The 21,507-nt window shown below is 45.1% G+C and overlaps 1 protein-coding gene across 29 annotated transcripts in view; it reads right to left on the bottom strand.

Moving 5' to 3' along the window:
- nrxn2 (neurexin 2) overlaps positions 1 to 21,507 on the bottom strand; it is a 540,133-nt gene that overhangs the window by 74,880 nt on the left and 443,746 nt on the right. For 21 of the 29 annotated variants that reach the window (XM_062965405.1, XM_062965382.1, XM_062965398.1 and 18 more), the window contains one exon: positions 2,208 to 2,297. The exons of the other annotated variants lie outside the window; for them this stretch is intronic. In XM_062965405.1, coding sequence (XP_062821475.1) covers positions 2,208 to 2,297 — 90 coding nt within the window. The remainder of the gene's footprint in view (positions 1 to 2,207; positions 2,298 to 21,507) is intronic. 29 annotated transcript variants of the gene reach the window in all.

The following is a 21,507-nucleotide window of genomic DNA, read 5'->3' as shown; positions in this document are numbered from 1 at the left end:
GAAGAGGCCCCGCCCCCACCCCTAGCCCTGCCCTTTAGTCCTAAAAGGCCTCTCAGGAGAGATATAGAGGCTCAGCCCTGTCTTGCGCTCTTGGGAAGTGGCCCCGCCCTCACCCTTAGCCTGGCCCTTTAGTCCTAAAAGGCCTCTCAGGAGAAATATAGAGGCTCAGCCCTGTCTTGCGCTCTTGGGAAGTGGCCCCGCCCTCACCCTTAGCCCGGCCCTTTAGTCCTAAAAGGCCTTTCCGGAGAGGTATAGAGGCTCAGCCCTGTCTCGTGCTCTTGGGAAGAGGCCCCGCCCCCACCCCTAGCCCTGCCCTTTAGTCCTAAAAGGCCTCTCAGGAGAGATATAGAGGCTCAGCCCTGTCTTGCGCTCTTGGGAAGTGGCCCCGCCCTCACCCTTAGCCTGGCCCTTTAGTCCTAAAAGGCCTTTCCGGAGAGGTATAGAGGCTCAGCCCTGTCTCGTGCTCTTGGGAAGAGGCCCCGCCCCCACCCCTCGCCCTGCCCTTTAGTCCTAAAAGGCCTCTCAGGAGAGATATAGAGGCTCAGCTCTGTCTCGTTCTCTTGGGAAGAGGTCCCGCCCCCGCCCCTAGCTCCACTCTTTAGTCCTAAAAGGCCTCTCAGGAGAGGTATAGAGTCTCAGCCCTGTCTCGCGCTCTTGGGAAGAGGCCCCGCCCACCTCTCTAGCTCCGCCCCCTGTGTCCTAACAGGCATCTCAGGGGCTCAGTCCTGTCTCAGAGCTCTATACATTCCAGTGTGGGATGGTCCCTGGTACGTTGATGGAAGGAGAGTGGACTTCTCTCCGCTGACAGGTCAAAAGAAGGCCCCTGATTGACATCTATAGCTGAGCCTTAGTTATCTGAAACTGGCTACAGGCTGCTTTTAGAGGGTTTAGATAGAAAAATGCTGAGACATGCATATATATGCCCATGTACGTAGACATGTGAAGTGACGTACTGATGTATGTTAGACCATGTTTCTTTGTCTTGTGTCGCTTCGTTTACTGTAGTAAACTTTTGTCTAACATAGCTTTGCTTCTGTATATATCATATAGCCTTTATATAGACAATATAAGCACTTTGTATGAACCAAAATATCACTGTTATTTATTTCCATGATACAGCACTTTATGAAACCTTTTAATTACTCTGATTTGGATTTTAATGTATTGTCCATTATTTTATTTTGTGTATCATTGGAATGTTTTAAGTTTTTGTCAAATATGTTGTGTTGTTGTTTCAGGCTTGTCCCTGTTGTGAGCCGTCCCGAGTCCCTTTGGGGAGATGGGGCGGGATATAAAAATAAAGATTATTATTATTATTATTATTATTATTATTATTATTATTATTTTATTATGACACAGCAAACAAGATAGATATGCTGGATTTCATATCACAAAATCACAAGTCGAACACTTTCCAAGTGTCTAGGACTGTGTGATGTATTTTCGGATGATGCGTGCAGATCCCAGTAGGGTGGCCTTTTGCAGTTGGCAGATTGTGATTTTGTCAATGTCTATTGTTTCCAAATGCCGGCTGAGATCTTTTGGCACGGCACCCAATGTGCCCATCACCACCGGGACCACCTGCACTGGTTTCTGCCAGAGTCTTTGAAGTTCAATCTTGAGGTCCTGAGTTTTTATTATTATTATTATTAAAATAGTATGTGCAACACGGGGCCTATGCCCCTCCCTTCCTATGAGCTGGTGCCTTTCTTAGGAAGATCCAGAGAGAGAAGAAAGCTCAGAGTAAACAAGTTAGGTCATTGGTATCACTGTGCCAAAGTAGGTGTGGAAGGTGGGGAAGATCCTCAGCTATTGGTCAATTCTAGATAAGCCAAGATATAAATTCTTTGTTTGCTACGCATATGTTGCAACGGCCATTTGCATGGTACGGACCCACCTACGGCTGTTTCGCCTTATCATCAGCTGTGATAATAATAGATCTGGGCTGGTCTAGGTGGCATTTGTGGTGGAAACCCATGCTTCAATGTGGTGGAAAGTGAGTGTGTGGACAGGTCCAAACCAGCCCTTCTTTTCCTCTTGGGTCACCAGCTTTGAAACTTCAACCTGCACAAAGAACAAACCAATGTTGCGAGACAAGTTCAAGGGGGGGGCGAGAAGCAGGACGGGGAGGGCTGCACCTTTAAACCTTTGCTCGTTGGTTGTTTTACTTGCTCATTAATTAACCGGAATTAATTATCGTTAATTACCTTTGTCGAGTAGCCACTCATCTACTACTCGACCGAGCCGATACGGAATTCTCTGTCTAGCAATCGCCAGTCGCTCATTATCACTGTTCCCTTCAAAGAGTTTAGAGAGAGATTTGCAGATGGTTAAAAGGAAAAGAACAAAAAAAGAAGGAAAAAAATAGAGAGAGAGACATGTACGCCATCTGGAAGGTCAAAGGTCAGAGGTTAGCATGTTTAGAGAGGTCAGACTATTCTCAGGTAACATTGCCGGATTGAATGAAATTAGCGGTTAGGTTTCCATTAGTTTTGGTATTTTTTTGTTGTTGTTGTTGGTTTGTTTTGGTTTTGAAGGGGGAGGGAGGGGGTCAGTTTGGGATTTGGTTTGGGTAAGTTTAGCGGTTTTAGCCAGCAATGGATCAAGCGCTAGTTATACGGTTTAGTCAGGTTTAAAGTGTTAGGATGAGTAGATGGAGGTTAGACGGATTTATGCTGCATCCGAGAGGTGGAAAAGCTCTCTAATGCATTATTTTAAGGAATTAGGTTCACTTTATTAAGCAGACTTTAGCGTCCCTAGTCACAACACGGTGGGAAAAGGCAACATCGCACTGTCAAACTCTCGTCAAAGGCTTCCCAAAATTCTCCATCTTCAATCCCAAATTTCGTCCCCAAACCCAACCGACACGTCCTCCAAATCGTCCACCTTCCCCTCCCCGCCTCCCGGAAAAAACAATCCCCACAATTGCCCTGCATTTGTATCTGAAAACAAAGAAATGTCGTGAGATTTTATACGGACAAATTGGGACCAATCACCAGCTATTGTCTATCAGAGTGACTGGTAACGGAGAAGGCCACATTCTGGGTGTCGGAGATCTTGGATTTTTCGCTGGGGAAATTTTGAACGAGGAGTTGGAATCACACACAATGTACCAGCATTTCCTAAACATGTAATTCTGTGTCCCACACCAATGGAAATATTATACTGTTTAGCCATATTGCACCACCTGACATCCGCCGGGAAGTAGCAGCCAATAATGAGAGGACCAAGGCCGTGACATCTCCGGCCCATCCTCTGTTCGGATATCAGCCAAGAAATTAAATCAAGAAATTGCAGCATTTTTCTGAATTTGAGAATTAGGTGTCAAAAACAGATATGTTATTGACCCAACCTTATTTTCCATCTTCATTGCTATGATATTTCATTTTGTTGATGGGAAGCTTCCCACCGAAATGGAAATCATCTATTGGACTATTTGACCTCAGCAGATTGAAAACTAAGGTCACAACAACATCTGTTATAGAACTCCAATATGCTGATGATAACGTAGTCTGTGCGCATTCAGAAGAACACCTCCAAGCCACTCTAAACTCCTTTGATACTGAAATACAACACCGCCTGAGCTCTGCAAGTGCAGCATACGAGAAGCTCGGCCTGTCATTGCACATTGAGAAAACCAAAGTGCTTTTCCAACAGGCACCAGCCAATCCCTCAGCAATGCCAGAAATAGTGTAATGTTAGAAATGTTGATCATTTCCGCTCCCTTGGCAGCCACCGATCCACAAAAGTCAACATTGACACTGAAATACAACACCGCCTGAGCTCTGCGAGTGCAGCATTTTTCCCAATGAAGCAGAGAGTGTTTGAGGATCGGGATATCCATAGGGATATCAAGGTGCTTGTTTATATTGTTCTCCCAACCCCGCTATACATTGACCATTTCCGCTCCCTTGGAAGCCACCTCTCCACAAAAGTCAACATTGACACTGAAATACAACACCGCCTGAGCTCTGCGAGTGCAGCATTTTCTGAATAAAGCAGAGAGTGTTTGAGGATCGGGACATCCATAGGGATACCAAGATGCTTGTTTATAAAGCTGCTGTCCTCCCAACCCTGCTATACTTTGACCATTTCCGCTCCCTTGGCAGCCACCTCTCCACAAAAGTCAACATTGATACTGAAATACAACACCACCTGAGTTCTGCAAGTGCTTTTCCAACAAGCACCAGTCAATCCCTCTGCAATGCCAGAAATAGTGTAATGTTAGAAATGTTGATCATTTCCGCTCCCTTGGCAGCCACCGATCCACAAAAGTCAACATTGACACTGAAATACAACACCGCCTGAGCTCTGCAAGTGCAGCATTTTTCCGAATGAAGCAGAGTTTTTGAGGATCGGGACATCCATAGGGATACCAAGGTGCTTGTTTATAAAGCTGCTGTTCTCCCAACCCCGCTATACGTTGACCATTTCCGCTCCCTTGGCAGCCACCTCTCTACAAAAGTCAACATTGACACTGAAATACAACACTGCCTGAGCTCTGCAAGTGCTTTTCCAACAGGCACCAGCCAACCCCTCTGCACTGCCAGAAATAGTGTAATGTTAGAAATGTTGATCATTTCCGCTCCCTTGGCAGCCACCGATCCACAAAAGTCAACATTGACACTGAAATACAACACAGCCTGAGCTCTGCGAGTGCAGCATTTTTCTAAATGAAGCAGAGAGTGTTTGAGGATCGGGACATTCGTAGGGAGACCAAAGTGCTTGTTTATAAAACCATTGTCCTCCCAACCTTGCTACATGCCTGCGAAATGTGGATGGTCTACAGACATTCAACTCCTGGAATGATTCCATCAGAGTTGCCTCCAAAAAAATCCTGCAAATCTCTTGGGGAGACAGGCAAACAGTGTGCCGGAAGAAGCAAAGACCATCAGCATAGAAGTGGTGCTCCTACGCCATCAACTCTGCTGGATGCCCGATCGCCATCTCCCAAAAAGAAGTTACAGACGGAAAATGGAATGTTGGTGGAGAGGAAAAGAGATTCAAAGATGGGCTTAAAAACTGTGGTATAGACACTGAGAGAGAACTGGGAAGCCCTGGCCCTTGAGTGTTCTAACTGGAGGTCAGCTGTGACCAGCAGTGCTGTGGAATTTGAAGAGGCATGAATGGAAGGTGAAAGAGAGAAATGTGCCAAGAGGAAGGTGCGTCAAGCCACCTTCTGTCCAGAAACCAATGTCCACACTGTGGAAGAACATGCGGGTCAAGAATAGGTCTCCACAGACAATTACGTATCCACCGCAAAGACAGTACACTTGGAAGGCCATCATACTTGGACAACGAGGGATTACCTAAGTAAGTTAGTAAGTGGAAGCTGGAATAAAGAGACTCTTATCACCTTCTGGAACCAAGGCCTGAAGAAAATAGTTTGGAGAGAGTCTCTTACCACGATGGAGCTGCTCTTCTTTCCTTCAGAGGCCAAAGCATGAAGACAGCACATCCCATCAGCTCCTGAGAGCAAAGGATGATGGATGTTGTTCTCTCCCTTGAGCCAAGTTCAGGGACTTTCATCCATGCACACGTATGCGGCACGGGACCCACATCCCTCTCCTTCCGCTCCCATCGTTGTGGCTTGTTCCATGCCGTGATTTAGCCCCTAATTAGAGGCGGTCGGGGGCTTTTCATGCTCTCATTAGCTCCCATATTAACGAGGCGATTAACATCTTTTAATTAAAAACGCGCCATCCTCCAAAAGTGACCTGCCTCGCTAATCAGGATCCAGCTCGGGAGGGACGTCGGGAGGCTCGGTGTCGCGGCTTGACTGCCTGCCAAAGGCACGTCGGGGATTTCGGTCGTGAAAAAGACGGACGTTTCCCTCTCCCTCGGCCCAAGTTCTCTGGGGAAATTTCAGCCAAAAAGAAACATTTGCCTTGGATAGGGATTGGCCGCAGGGCAGACGACACGGCTTTCAACTCTGCGGCATCCCGCATGGCGATAAAACTCTGAAACTACCTGGCATGGAATACTTAAGCAGGCTTTGAAGACAGGAGAAGAAAAGCCAAGGACTAGGGTTTGCCAGAATATTCAAAAACAGCAAAACAACAACAACAACGTATTTTTGAGTTTGGTTCTGGAACCCAGATCCAGTCCCGTTGCAGTAAAATGGCATCCCTCATACAAAGTTCCCTCGCTACTTCGCGGTTCGCTTTTTGTGGACTCGCTGTTTTGTGGTTTTTTAATAAACACTAAAATAATATTTAAAAAGGTAAAGGTTTCTCCTGACGTTAAGTCCAGTCGTGTCCAACTCTGGGGGTTGGTGCTCATCTCCATTTCTAGCCTCAAGAGCCTAAACATTGGAAGCCATGGAAGTCCTGCTTATTTATTTATCGTGTCAGACGTGACTTGAGAACATACCGCAAGTCGCTTTTGGTGTGAGAGAATTGGCTGTCTATAGAGACGTTGTCCAGGGGACGCCCGGATGTGTTACCATCCTGCTGGGAGGCTTCTCTCATGTCTCCGCAAGCTAGAGCTGACAGATGGGAGCTCTCTCTGTCTCGTGGATTCAAACTGGCAACCTGGGCCGGGCTGTGGCGCAGCTGGTTAGTAGCCAGCTGCAATAAATCACTATTGACCAAGATGTCACGAGCTCGAAGCCAGTCCAGGTCGGACCATTAATAGCCTAGCTTGCTGTTGACCTAAGCAGCTCAAAAGACAGTTGCATCTGTCGACTATAAAATTTAGGTACCGCTTTATGCGGGGAGGCTAATTTAACTGATCTAAGGTAAAGGTAAAGGTTTCCCCTGATGTTAAGTCCAGTCGTGACCGACTCTGGGGGTTGTTGCTCATCTCCATTTCTAAGCCAAAGAGCCGGTGTTGTCCGTAGACACCTCCAAGGTCATGTGGCCAGCATGACTGCATGGAGCGCCGTTACCTTCCTGCTGGAGCCGTACCTATTCATCTACTCACATTATTATTATCATCATTAGATTTTACCCTGACGTTAAGTCCAGTCGTGACCGACTCTGGAGGTTGGTGCTCATCTCCATTTCTAAGCCAAAGAGCCGGCGTTGTCCATAGACACCTCCAAGGTCATGTGGCCATTGGCATGAATGCATGGAGTGCTGTCACCTTCCCGCCAGAGCAGTACCTATTGATCTACTCACATTATTATTATTATTATTAGGTTTTACCCTGACATTAAGTCCAGTCATGTCTGACTCTTGGGGTTGGTGCTCATCTCCATTTCTAAGCCGAAGAGCCGGTGTTGTCCGTAGACACCTCCAGGTCATGTGGTTGGCATGACTGCGTGGAGCGCCGTTACCTTCACGCTGGAGCGGTACCTATCGATCTACTCACATTGGCATGTTTTCAAACTGGTAGGTTGGCAGGAGCTGGAGCTAACAGCGGGAGATCATTCCGCTCCCGGGATTTGAACCTGGGACCTTTTGGTCTGCAAGTTCAGCAGCTCAGCGCTTTAACACACCGTGCCACCAGGGCCCCCTCAAAATAATATTATAAATCATAAAAATTATGATTTACAGTGGCGGTGGTCTCAGTCGGAGAAGGAGGCGGCTGTGGAGACTCTTTGTAGTCTGCTTTCTCTTTGCCAGATTTCGCTGACATAACATCATTCGAAATGGGAAGGGTATTTGAAAAGATTTGCGAGAGAAAAGAAAAATGATGAAATGCCCTTTTCATACCATTATCTCCCTGTTTATCACCGTTTCCACCAACTCCCTGTTGTGGAGATACCCTTACCATTTGAAATACCCTTTCGTTTGGGAGAAAGCCTGCTCAGCTTTCAAAGTAATCGCCATCTTAGCCTGGTTCAATATTTTTAAAAAACAACCTGAAGGTCAAGCAATTTTTATTTCATCATAAGTCTTCATGAAGTCTCCTTCGTGATCTACGATGATATTTATCTTCATTTAGCACACCTTCTCTGTCTGTAAATACAGAGAAAAGCAGACACAATAATGCCGCCTTGGACGATGTCCAAAATTCTCACATTTTAGAGATGGGGAAATCTGGGGAGTTCGTGACGCAACGTGGACTCAAAGCACGGTACGGATTAAACAACAAGAAAACTTGAAATATTGTTGAATGTTGAAATATTATAACTGGTGCATGTTATTGCTTATTGATGTATTGTACTTTGTTATTGTTTTGTATCTGATACTTCTGTGAGCCACCCCGAGTCCACTCCAGGGGAGATGGAGGCGGGATACAACTACTTCTACTTCTACTTCTTCTTTTTCTTCTTCTTCTTCTTCTTCTTCTTCTGCGTCTTCGTCGTCTTCTTCTTATTATTATTATTGTATGACACAGCAAACAAGATAGAGATGCTGGATTTCATATCACAAAATCACAAGTCGAACATTTCCCAAGTGTCTAGGACTGTGTGATGTATTTTCGGATGATGCTGCAGATCCCAGTAGGGTGGCCTTTTGCAGCTGGCAGATCGTAATTTTGTCAATGTCTATTGTTTCCAAATGCCGGCTGAGATCTTTTGGCATGGCACCCAATGTGCCCATCACCACCGGGACCACCTGTGCTGGTTTCTGCCAGAGTCTTTGAAGTTCCATCTTGAGGTCCTGATAGCGGCTGAGTTTTTCAATGCGACTGTCACCTGGGATGGTGACATCAATGATCCAAACCTTTTTCTTTTCAACAACTGTGATGTCTGGTGTGTTGTGTTCCAGAACTTTGTCAGTCTGGATTCGGAAGTCCCACAGTATCTTTGCATGCTCATTTTCCAATACTTTTGCAGGTTTGTGATCCCACCATTTTTTTGCTGCTGGCAGGTGGTACTTGAGGCATAAGTTCCAATGAATCATTTGGGCCACATAGTTGTGCCTCTGTTTGTAGTCAGTCTGTGTGATTTTCTTATAGCAGCTGAGGATATGATCAATGGTTTCGTCAGCTTCCTTACACAGTCTGCATTTTGAGTCATCAGCTGATTTTTCAATCTTGGCCTTAATGGCCTTTGTCCTGATGTCTTGCTCCTGGGCTGCAAGGATCAGGCCTTCTGTCTCCTTCTTCAGGGTCCCATTCGTGAGCCAGAGCCAGGTCTTCTCCTTATCAGCTTTTCCTTTAATTTTGTCAAGGAACTTTCCATGCAATGTTTTGTTGTGCCAGCTGTCAGCTCTAGTTTGTAGTGCGGCTTTCTTGTACTGATTTTTTTTGTCTGCTGTGCTTTGAGGAGTTTCTGATTTTTGACTTCAATCAAAGCAGGTTCTTCACTTTGCTTTACATATTCTGCCAGGGCATGTTCTTCTTCTTTGACTGCTTGTTTTACTTGTAAGAGTCCTCTTATTATTATTATTATTATTATTATTATTATTATTATTAATACTTATTTGTGAATTGCAAATACAGTGCTCCCTCGCTACTTCGCGGTTCGCTTATCCAGCTAAATGGGCTGGCAGAACCTCGGATAAGCGAGTCTTGGATAAGTGAGATTCTACTGTAGGATCAATATGCATCACTCCCGGTTTCTTTCTCGTTCTCCCTTCTTTGTCCTCTCTTTATACACTTAAGAAACCTAAGTCTCCTCCGTTGCCAGCGCTCACGCAGGAGCCTGTTTCCAGGTTCTCAGTCGATTAACTGCCTTGCCCTTAAAACGATTGATTGGCTAATTAGCCAATTAAAATAAATATTACTGTTATCAAAATCCAGGTGGTGTTTGGGGACTCTTCCCTCCGACGGAGCCGTAAGCGCTCCCTCCTGACGAAATAGCACAGAGGCCAATGGCTCGGAAACTACTGCTTTAAAAAAAGCCATTGGTTTGGAATCCAGCGATGGCAATAAACGGGGTGTGGAGCCCCTTTGCTCAGGAGGAAATGGAAACGGAAGAGTCGCCGGCAGATAAGGCCAATGAGCTGTGAAGTTTGGGGCAGATTTCCGTCCATGGCGGGGAAATAAAGGGATTTCTTGGTAGATTGCGTCCGGCGTCAACCTGGGAGCAGTTTGCAGCTCTAGGCCTGTGAGCCAGAGACAGAAATCCATACAACCTCTGAGGATGCCTGCCATAGATGTGGGTGAAACGTCAGGAGAGAATGCTTCTGGAACATGCCATACGTCCTGGGAAACTCACAGCAAACTGTTGTAAAATTAAACAAACGGCGAAGTAGTGAGGGAACACTGTATACCAAAAAGCAAAATCCCTCCGTATCCGTGGGTTCTGCATTCACGGTTTCAACCATCTGTAGCTTGGAAATATATATTTTAAAAACCCAAAATGCAAACCTTGATTTTGCTTTTTGGTATAGAGTGTTCCCTCACTACTCCGCTGTTTGTTGAATTTTACAACAAATTGCTGTGAGTTTTCCAGGCTGTCTGGCCATGTCCCAGAAGCATTCTCTCCTGACATTTCGTCCACATCTATGGCAGACATCTTCAGAGGTTGTGAGGTCTATTTGAAACTAGGCAAATGGGGTTTATATATCTGTGGAAGGATGTCCTGGGTGGGAGAAAGAACCTCATTGTTTTTAATTCGATGTTTTAATATTGCATTTCTGTTTTTTCGGTTATTGTGTATATATCATTATTGGTTTTTGTTATTGTATTTGATGTTTTGTATTTTGTTATTGTTTCGTATCTGATTTTGTTGTAAGCCACCCCGAGTCCCCTTCGGGGGAGATGGAGGCGGGATATAAATAAACTTATTATTATTATTATTATTATTATTATTGTCTGCTTGAGGCAAGTAGGAATGTTGCCATTGGCCACCTTGATTAGCACTGAATAGCCTTGCAGCTTCAAAGCCTGGCTGCTTCCTGCCTGGGGGAATCCTTTGTCAGGAGGTGTTAGCTTGTAGGGACCATAAGCCATTTGGTGGGAATATAAATAATGTAAATAAGCCAGAAAAATAGTAAACTATTGCCTATGTAGCTTTGCATGTGCATATGCTCCTCTCTTCCTGTGAGCTGGTGCCTTTCTCCAGGAAGTTCCAAAGGAGAAGAAAGCTCAGAGTAAACAAGTGAGGTCATTGGTATCACTTGTTCCAAAGTAGGTATGGAAAGTGAGGAAGATCCTCAGCCATTGGTCAATTTTAGATAAGCTGAGATATAAAATTCTTTGTTTGCTATGCACAGGTTGCGACAGCCATTTGCATTTGCAAAAGTTAGCTTGAAATCAACAAGTGAGGTCACAGGTATCACTTATGCCAAGTGGGTTTGGAAGGTGAGGAAGACCCTCAGCCATTGGTCAATTTTGGATAAGCCGAGATATAAATTCTTTGTTTGCTACGCACATGTTGCGACAGCCATTTGCATTTGCAAAAGTTAGCTTGAAATCAACAAGTGAGGTCACAAGTATCACTTATGCCAACTGGGTGTGGAAGGTGAGGAAGATCCTCAGCCATTGGTCAATTTTGGATAAGTCAAAGGTATATATTCTTTGTTTGCTGCGACATGCTTTTGCCGCAGCCATTTCCATGATACAGCCCTTTGGGGTATGTAAAGCTGTTTTGCCTTAAACAGCTGTGATAACAATGAAAGGCTTGTTTTATTGCACTCTTGGAATTCTCTCCTTTAATTCCCCTCCAGGCTAGTCTCCAACAAGCTGGCCCTGATGTGAGCGAAACATCAGGACAGGATGCTTCTAGAACATAAATCCTACTTGCCTAGTTTCCAACAGACCTCACAACTGCCTGCCATAGATGTGGGAGAAACGTCAGGAGAGGATGCTTCTAGAACATGGCCTTACAGCCCAGAAAACTCACAGCACCTCCGTGATTCTGGCTATGAAAGCCTTTGACAACACAATTTACCGACAGCTGTATGTGAGCATATAATGTTTTGGTGCAAAATGTTATTTTCTCTGAAGAAAAGGTTGTTTTCAGTGCAAATGTGTGAGTTTTGTGGCAATAGGCAGTTGGGCTTTGAATCTGCAAGGCCATTGAATGCGAATCAAGCTAGTCATTTGCAACATTCACACTTGCCACTAGTTTCCAACAGACCTCACAACCTCTGAGACTGCCTGCCATAGATGTGGGCGAAACGTCAGGAGAGAATGCTTCTGGAACATGGCCATACAGCCTGGAAACTCACAGCAACCCAGTCTTATTATAGTCTTTAAAAAGCAAGCCTTTTTTGAATTTTTTTTTTTTGCAGTGTGAAGTAAATTGCGAGATTTGCTGCTTCCTTTGAGAACAAAATTAGCGAAGAATTACATCCCCGAGGCGTGTACAATTGACCAGGATAAGAATGGCCTCAAGCCATTTAACTCAAGTCTTCTGCACCATCCGTTCATTATTTTTCCAAGAAAAAAACCGTGTTTTCGAACTTGAGAACCACCGAACATGTTTATTTATGACTAACCGATTCCTCTGTGACGGATCCGGTATCTGTTCTACCTTTATTAGGATAGATGTCATTGCTTGGTTATGGATTTTTTTCCCACAAAGTGATGAATTCAAATCCTGCGGGAGGTCTAGTTTGACCAGGCTCAAAGCGGTCAGACAACTGTGCTTCGAAGCACCAAAAGGATCCATTCCAATCCTTCCGGAAACAAATCAATGCCGCCTTCCCATTACGCCCTATTAATCATCCCGAGTGCTGAAGTTTTGACGTTCTTCTGTGTCTTCCCGTTTCCCAAAAAGACGTTGTGCTCCAGCCGTTTCGGAAGTGTCCGCCACTAAATGAGCTTTGGCAGACATTGTTTGCATTAGAAACAAGAGCCAAACGGGGTGCCTTTTCAACATATTGCAAAAACGACAGGAGCGTTGAATTGTCAGTATGCCAAGAAATACCAAAGGTTGAATGAAAAGTAATGCCTCCACCTTCGTAACTCTTCAACTGGTCTGCGGCAGGTCCTGGCTTGTTCAGTAGACTCTCCTCTACAGTTCCATTTGGTGGGAAGCCTTAGCATTGAACGGTTGTGTTGTTAAAGTGGGAAGTATGGAACCCTGTGCAGACGGGGAAGCCTTAGCATTGAACTGTTGTGTTGTTAAAGTACGAAGTATGGAACCCTGTGCAGACAGGGAAGTCTGAGCATTGAACAGTTGTGTTGTTAAAGTGGGAAGTATGGAACCCTGCGCAGACAGGGAAGCCTTAGCATTGAACGGTTGTGTTGTTAAAGTGCGAAGTAGGGAACCCTGCGCAGACGGAGAAGCCTTAGCATTGGACGGTTGTGTTGTTAAAGTGCGAAGTAGGGAACCCTGCGCAGACGGAGAAGCCTTAGCATTGGACGGTTGTGTTGTTAAAGTGCGACGTAGGGAACCCTGCGCAGACGGGGAAGCCTTAGCATTGGACGGTTGTGTTGTTAAAGTGCGAAGTATGGAACCCTGCGCAGACGGGGAAGCCTTAGCATTGGACGGTTGTGTTGTTAAAGTGCGAAGTAGGGAACCCTGTGCAGACGGAGAAGCCTTAGCATTGGATGGTTGTGTTGTTAAAGTGCGAAGTATGGAACCCTGCGCAGACGGGGAAGCCTTAGCATTGGACGGTTGTGTTGTTAAAGTGCGAAGTAGGGAACCCTGCGCAGACGGAGAAGCCTTAGCATTGGACGGTTGTGTTGTTAAAGTGCGAAGTATGGAACCCTGCGCAGACGGGGAAGCCTTAGCATTGGACGGTTGTGTTGTTAAAGTGCGAAGTAGGGAACCCTGCGCAGACGGAGAAGCCTTAGCATTGGACGGTTGTGTTGTTAAAGTGCGAAGTATGGAACCCTGCGCAGACGGAGAAGCCTTAGCATTGAACGGTTGTGTTGTTAAAGTGCGAAGTATGGAACCCTGCGCAGACGGAGAAGCCTTAGCATTGGACGGTTGTGTTGTTAAAGTGCGAAGTATGGAACCCTGCGCAGACGGAGAAGCCTTAGCATTGAACGGTTGTGTTGTTAAAGTGCGAAGTATGGAACCCTGCGCAGACGGAGAAGCCTTAGCATTGGACGGTTGTGTTGTTAAAGTGCGAAGTATGGAACCCTGCGCAGACGGAGAAGCCTTAGCATTGAACGGTTGTGTTGTTAAAGTGCGAAGTATGGAACCCTGCGCAGACGGGGAAGCCTTAGCATTGGACGGTTGTGTTGTTAAAGTGCGAAGTAGGGAACCCTGCGCAGACGGAGAAGCCTTAGCATTGGACGGTTGTGTTGTTAAAGTGCGAAGTAGGGAACCCTGCGCAGACGGGGAAGCCTTAGCATTGGACGGTTGTGTTGTTAAAGTGTGAAGTAGGGAACCCTGCGCAGACGGGGAAGCCTTAGCATTGGACGGTTGTGTTGTTAAAGTGCGAAGTAGGGAACCCTGCACAGACGGAGAAGCCTTAGCATTGGACGGTTGTGTTGTTAAAGTGCGAAGTATGGAACCCTGCGCAGACGGGGAAGCCTTAGCATTGGACGGTTGTGTTGTTAAAGTGCGAAGTAGGGAACCCTGTGCAGACGGGGAATCCTTAGCATTGAATGGTTGTGTTGTTAAAGTGTGAAGTAGGGAACCCTGTGCAGACGGGGAAGCCTTAGCATTGAATGGTTGTGTTGTTAAAGTGCGAAGTATGGAACCCTGCGCAATTCAATTTGGCAGGAAGCCTTAGCTTTTAACGGTTGTGTTGTTAAAGTGTGAAGTATGGAACCCTGCGCAGACGGTCGGTCAATGCGACTTAAGCAACGTGCAGTCATTGAATTCTTGACAGGGAAGGTGTCACTCCAAAGGAGATTCATCAGAGAATGCAAGCTGTTTATGGCGATTGTGTTGATGTGAGTCTTGTGCGTCGTTGGGCGAGTAAATTTAAAGATGTTGAGGTGAGAGCATCTGACTTGTTGGACATCCTGTGACAGCAACCACCGAGTTTCACAAGCAAAAGGTGGACAGTTTGATTCAGGACGATTGTTGTATCACTCAGAGAGAAATTTCAAGCATCATCGGCATTTCACAAGAACGTGTGGGTCACATTATTGCTTTGCTTGGCTATCGGATGTTGAGAGAACTGTGAGATGCCGGTTGCGTAAACAGAGTGTCAACTTCTTCCACGACGGCTCCAGAAAACATGTTTATTGTTGGCAGAAATGTATCCAATTGTCTGGTGATGATGTGGGAAAGTGAATAGTGGTAGTTAAAGAGCACATCCTAAGGATTATTTCTGCATTTGATTTATTAAAATATTAATAAATTCTTGCTTTGCTTGGCTATCGGATGTTGAGAGAACTGTGAGACGCCGGTTGCAGAAACAGAGTGTCGACTTCATCCGTGACGGCTTCAGAAAACGTGTTCATCGTTGGCAGAAATGTATCCAATTGTCTGGTGATGATGTGGGAAAGTGAATAGTCATAGTTAAAGAGCACATGCTAAGGATTATTTCTGCGTTTGATTTATTAAATTATTCCCATCCAAACCCAAGTTGCGAAGGCGGAGGCATTACTTTTCATTCAGGAAAGGAAAAGAATAAATTGGCTCCGGAGATCTTGGCTCGAGCTGCTCAATTTTTTAAAAATGGTTGGAAACAGGTCCACACTTGTCCACCGCCGCTTGGCGTCTTGCAATGAAGCTGCAGGGCTATCAATCCATACGTGTTGGCATCGTGGGGACAGAGCAATGTTCTGCCAACCTCCCTTCTTCCTCGATCTGAACATGGAAACGGAATCCGTCTTCCTTTGCCAAACACCTCCAAGGACAAATCTGTGGCTGCCTCTCTCGTTGACCCAATGCCCGCTGACCCGCTCACGTCGCATGCAGCCATGGAGAGTGTTTGTCTTAACACCGCTGGGCTTGTTTGAACAACTGCTTTGTCGAATGAGCGCATTTTTCGCTCGCCCGTGCCCGTCTGCGGGTTCACCAAGGCAAAGCCAAGGATGCCAATGGGCCAGATAAGGCGACTTTTTAATTTGTTTTGGAGGCGACCTAACAAGATGCGTAAACAACATTCGTAAGCAATGACGTGCTTTGTTTTTCAATACAAGAAAGAACCCTCTAGGTGCCTTATTTCTGATGGAAAAACTGGCCCCGATTCACAAATATTCCATTTTCATAGGATCCCTTCTACACAAATCATGCTCTCCGTGATAATTCTCATCACAGTTTGGAAAACCACCGAGAAACAAAACAAAAAATGAGCGTTCTTCCAGTTACTGTAATAGTGGATACTTGTCTTTGTAGTTCCAGGGAACTCATTTTCTTTTTTGGTATTTATTTATCGTGTCAGAAGTGACTTGAGAACACACTGCAAGTTGCTTTTGGTGTGAGAGAATTGGCTGTCCATAGAGACGTTGCCCAAAGGACGCCCGGATGTGTTACCATCCTGATAGGAGGCGTCTCTCATGTCCCTGCAAGCTAGAGCTGACAGATGGGAGCTCTCCTTGCCTGGAACAAAAAATGACCGTTCTTCCGGTTACTGTAATAGTGGATACTTGTCTTTGTAGTTCCAGGGAACTCATTTTCTTTTTTGGTATTTATTTATCGTGTCAGAAGTGACTTGAGAACATACTGCAAGTCGCTTTTGGTGCAAGAGAATTGGCTGTCTATAGAGACGTTTCCCAAAGGACGCCCGGATGTGTTACCATCCTGATAGGAGGCTTCTCTCATGTCCCTGCAAGCTAGAGCTGACAGATGGGAGCTCTCCTTGCCTTGAACAAAAAATGACCGTTCTTCCAGTTACTGTAATAGTGGATACTTGTCTTTGTAGTTCCAGGGAACCCATTTTCTTTTTTGGTATTTATTTATCGTGTCAGAAGTGATTTGAGAACATACTGCAAGTCGCTTATGGTGTGAGAGATTTGGCTGTCTACAGAGACGTTGCCCAAAGGACGCCCGGATGTGTTACCATCCTGATAGGAGGCGTCTCTCATGTCTCCACAAGCTAGAGCTGACAGACGGGAGCTCTCCCTGTCTCATGGATTCAAACCGGCAACTTAGGCCGGGCTGTGGCGCAGCTGGTTAGTAGCCAGCTGCAATAAATCACTACTGAGTTCGAAGCCAGCCCAGGTCGGACTGAGCGCCCGACCATTAATAGCCTAGCTTGCTGTTGACCTAAGCAGCTCGAAAGATAGTTGCATCTCTCGAGTATAAAATTTAGGTACCGCTTAATGCGGGGAGGCTAATTTAACTGATCTATGATAGCATAAAATCTTTCAGCAGTGTATGGAAAAATGAGGAAGTACTCCATCAAGGAGTCGGTGTTACAAGTGGACGGTGAAGGGCACGGTGAAGGAGCAGAATCTGGAAAATGTTAAATTGCCTCTGTGTCTGTCTATATATGTTGTATGTCTAATGGCATTGAATGTTTGCCATGTCTATGTGCATTGTGATCCGCCCTGAGTGAGAAAGAAGGGTGGAATATACATACGGTAGATAAATAAATAAACCTTCAGGTCAGCAGTCCTGCCGGACTCTGGAAAATGTTAAATTGCCTCTGTGTCTGTCTATATATGTCGTATGTCTAATGGCATTGAGCGTTTGCCATGCATATGTGCATTGTGATCTGCCCTGAGTCCCCTTTGGGGTGAGAAAGAAGGGCGGAATATAAATATCTAGATAAATAAATAAATAAGCCTTCAGGTCAGCAGTCCAGCCGGACTCTGGAAAATGTTAAATTGCCTCTGTGTCTGTCTATATATGTCGTATGTCTAATGACATTGAACATTTGCCATGTATATGTGCATTGTGATCCGCCCTGAGTGAGAAAGAAGTGTGGAATATAAATACGGTAGATAAATAAATAAACCTTCAGGTCAGCAGTCCAGCCGGACTCTGGAAAATGTTAAATTGCCTCTGTGTCCGTCTATATATGTATTGCCTCTGTGTCTGTCTATATATGTCGTATGTCTAATGGCATCGAACGTTTGCCATGTCTATGTGTATTGTGATCCGCCCTTAGTGAGAAAGAAGGGTGGAATATAAATACGGTAGATAAATAAATGAACCTTCAGGTTAGCAGTCCAGCCAGACTCTGGAAAATTTTAAATTGCCTCTGTGTCTGTCTATATATGTCGTATGTCTAATGGCATTGAGCGTTTGCCATGTATATGTGCATTGAGTCCCCTTTGGGGTGAGAAAGAAAGGCGGAATATAAATACTGTAGATAAATAAACAAATAAACCTTCAGGTCAGCAGTCCAGCCGGACTCTGGAAAATGTTAAATTGCCTCTGTGTCCGTCTATATATGTCATATATCTAATGGCATTAAATATTCAGGTCAGCAGTCCAGCCGGCACAAGGGCTGAACCTTGCTCCTACTGAATGGAAATGATGCCAGGAATGAGCCAAAGATCCTAGTCCAGCCTGCCAGCATCTAGAGAAGGTGCCAGTGCCGAAATGGACTCGAGACGGGCGAGAAGTGGAATGGCTCGGAACCACGTCCCTGGCCGCAAATCCGAACCCTAATACGCAATGGTAACGCCTGTTCCGGGAACATGAAGGCTGAGCTCTCAGCATCAAAGAGACTGTGCAATAAGGCCGGCGGGATGGCAGTCTGGGGAAATGCGGGGGCTTTTTTTTTTTTTTTTTTGCAAGGGGGGATCAAAGCAGTTGGCGAATCCCAGGCGGGGCAGAGCTCTCCCTGCTTGCGGCATCCGTGACCTTGATGAAATCCCCTCCGCAATCCTCTCCAGATCCCTTTTGAGGCACTTGTGTGTGATTCACTCCATGGAGGATGAGAGGGAAATGGATCTGTCCGTCGGGTTGCGTTCTCAGGCACAAATGCAGACACAAAAACCCAAGACCCCCAAACCCGGGACACCAACCTGGGCTCAGCGGAGGTCAGAACCAACTTGTTATCTTGAATCTAGCCTTGGAACATAACCCAGGGATGACCGTAATGGATAGAGACGGGACTTGTGGGCATCCGGACCACACTTTCGCCTTGCCGTAGTGTTACGTCTGCTAGTCTGGCACCCAGTTTCTCCCCCTCCCCGTCCTCGCTCAATCTCTCTTCTCCTCCAACCCGTGCCCTTCTCCATTTCCCGCCGCTTACAGTGTAGAAAACCCAGATCTTTCCTGCAATCGCCAACCTTTTCAAAGAATAAAGGAGATTAGAATGAGATGCGCCGAGAGCACTTCCCCGCCGCTGAAAAGGGCTGTAAAAATTATGCCGATAGCGGAAAAATGCCAGCTGCCGAATGAATGTCAAGGGCTCTCACCGTCAACTGGGGAGGGAGTGGTCTCGATGGGGAGATTGGAAGGAAAAGGCACGGGTGACGGACACTCGGAATGCCATTTCAAATTTCAGCTTAGCTACCCCACTTTCTGTCTCCCATATGGGAATGACCTTGCTGGGTTTGCTATCAGAATAAGAGAGCACGTGTCCCCCCCCCCCCCCGAACAGTCTCCAAGGGTTGACAAGGCAACACTCTTTTGCTCCAATTGGCTCCAAATTGTTCTGCAAACTCCCAGAGTTGCATGAGCCTTGGATTTTTGGAGTAGTTCCATTTCCATGGCTGTATTTCCTTTTACAAATGTAGCACCTTAACTGGAATTGAATCCTGGGATTTATGGTGCCGTATATACTCGAAGATGAGCTGAGTTTACAGTCTTTTTTCTGAGCTGAAAAAGCCTCCCTCGGCTTATAATGGAGTCAAGTTGGGTGGTAAACATTGATTGCGATACATGATATATTTCTCTCTCCTCTTCCCCTCCCTTAACAGTGTGTTTTCTATATATTTCAGGTAAATATATATATATATTAGACATGTCCAAAAAATCGTTTTGAATTGTATATCGGAGTTATTTCGAATTCCGAGACATTGTTTCACAGCGCAACCAGCAATGTAATTCGAACCATTGTTGGCCCATTCTCTAATTGTCTCTTAATGTTTCGTTAATTTTTTTCCCCCACAATTTTTTTAAAATATATATTTAAAAATATTTTAAAAAAATGTTTCTGCAACCTACCTTGAATGGGAGCTTGGCGGAGCCTAACATGGCTACCGCTCCCCGGCCAATCAGAAGCTTCCATGATGGACACAAAGGTGGGGCTAACGTCCTCTGCGTCCACATGGAAGATTGCCATACAAGCCCAGTGTGTAGCGATTGTGCATGCGCGTCTGCCATTTTAGAAACATTTGGAATCATTATGAATTTTCGGAAATATCGAAGCGCCAGCACCCCCTACTTTAGAAACGAGAATTGAAACATTTTTTTCACAGATCGGACATGCCTAATATATATATATATCCGTTTAGCTTGGATAAGTGAGACTCTGCTGTATTTCCTTTTACATTACACAATGTAGCACCTTAACTGTAATAGTAGCATCCTATTGGATCCTGGGATTTATGGTGCCGTATATACTCGAAGATAAGCAGAGTTTGCAGCACTTTTTCCGATCTGAAAAAGCCTCTCTCGGCTTATAATGGAGTCAAGCTGGGTGGTAAACATTGCTTGCGATACATGATATATTTCTCTCTCCTCTTCCCCTCCCTTAACAGTGTATTTTCTTTTCCAAAACCTCTCTCGCTCTTAACCAAGGGAATGTTTTGAAAAGGGAAAGGAGAGGGAGAGAAGCCCTTGCAAGAAGAATATATATGTGTATGTATATACTGTATATTCGGGTGGCCTCATACTCGAGTATATACGGCATTTAGAATGTGCAGCCAAGGAGCTTCTAAGGCCTCCCTTAACAGTGTGTTTTCTTTTCCAAAACCAAGTGAAAGGGTTTCCTTCTACAAGAAGCCCTGGAGAGCTGCAACTACACCAGGGCTGGAGAGTAAGGATTCCAATGGTATATACTCGAAGATAAGCCGAATTTGCAGAACTTTTTCTGAGCTGAAAAAGCCTCCCTTGGCTTATAATGGAGTCAAGCCAGGTGGTAAAGCCTGGAGGCCATTGCTTGTGATACATGATATATTTTTCTCTCCTCTTCCTCTCCCTTAACAGTGTGTTTTCTTTTCCAAAACCTCCCTCACTCTTAACCAAGGGAATGTTTTGAAAAGGGAAAGGAGAGGGAGAGAAGCCCTTGCAAATCAGGAAGAAGAATATATACCGTATACACTCGAGTATAAGCCGACCCGAATACAAGCCAAGGGACCTAATTTTACCACAAAAACTGGGATAACTTATTGACTCGAGTATAAGACGAGGGTGGGAAAAGCAGCAGCTACTGGTAAATTTCAAAAATAAAAATAGATATTAATAAAATTAATTAATAGAGGCATCAGTAGGTTAAATGTTTTTGATTATTTACCTTATTATTTTACTGCATTTATTATTATTATTACATTTATTATTTCACTCTATTATTATTAAAAGGATGCATAAGCACATTTACATTGAAGATGAAGATTATGTTTTAATTAGAGTTGAGCAGTCATATCTTAAAATACAGTTTGATGTAAAAATTCAAAAACATTTAAACTACTGATGCCTCAATTGATGTAATTTTATTGGTATCTTGGCTTATACTGGAGTCAATGTTTTCCCTGTTTTTTGGTGGTAAAATTAGGTGCCTTGGCTTATATTCGGGTCGGCTTATACTCGAGTATATACGGCATTTAGAATGTGCAGCCAAGGAGCTTCTAAGGCCTCGCTTTTCCTCGTCTCGAGCGCGGAAACCAAAGGAAAGGGTTTCCTTCTACAAGAAGCCCTGGAGAGCTGCAACTACACCAGGGCTGGAGAATAAGGAATCTAATGGAGCTAAA

The sequence above is a fragment of the Anolis carolinensis genome, unplaced genomic scaffold (assembly GCF_035594765.1).
Source record: "Anolis carolinensis isolate JA03-04 unplaced genomic scaffold, rAnoCar3.1.pri scaffold_14, whole genome shotgun sequence".
Taxonomy (NCBI): domain Eukaryota; kingdom Metazoa; phylum Chordata; class Lepidosauria; order Squamata; family Dactyloidae; genus Anolis; species Anolis carolinensis.
Note: the sequence above shows the minus strand (reverse complement) of the source record. Positions and strands in the feature narration are given on the sequence as shown.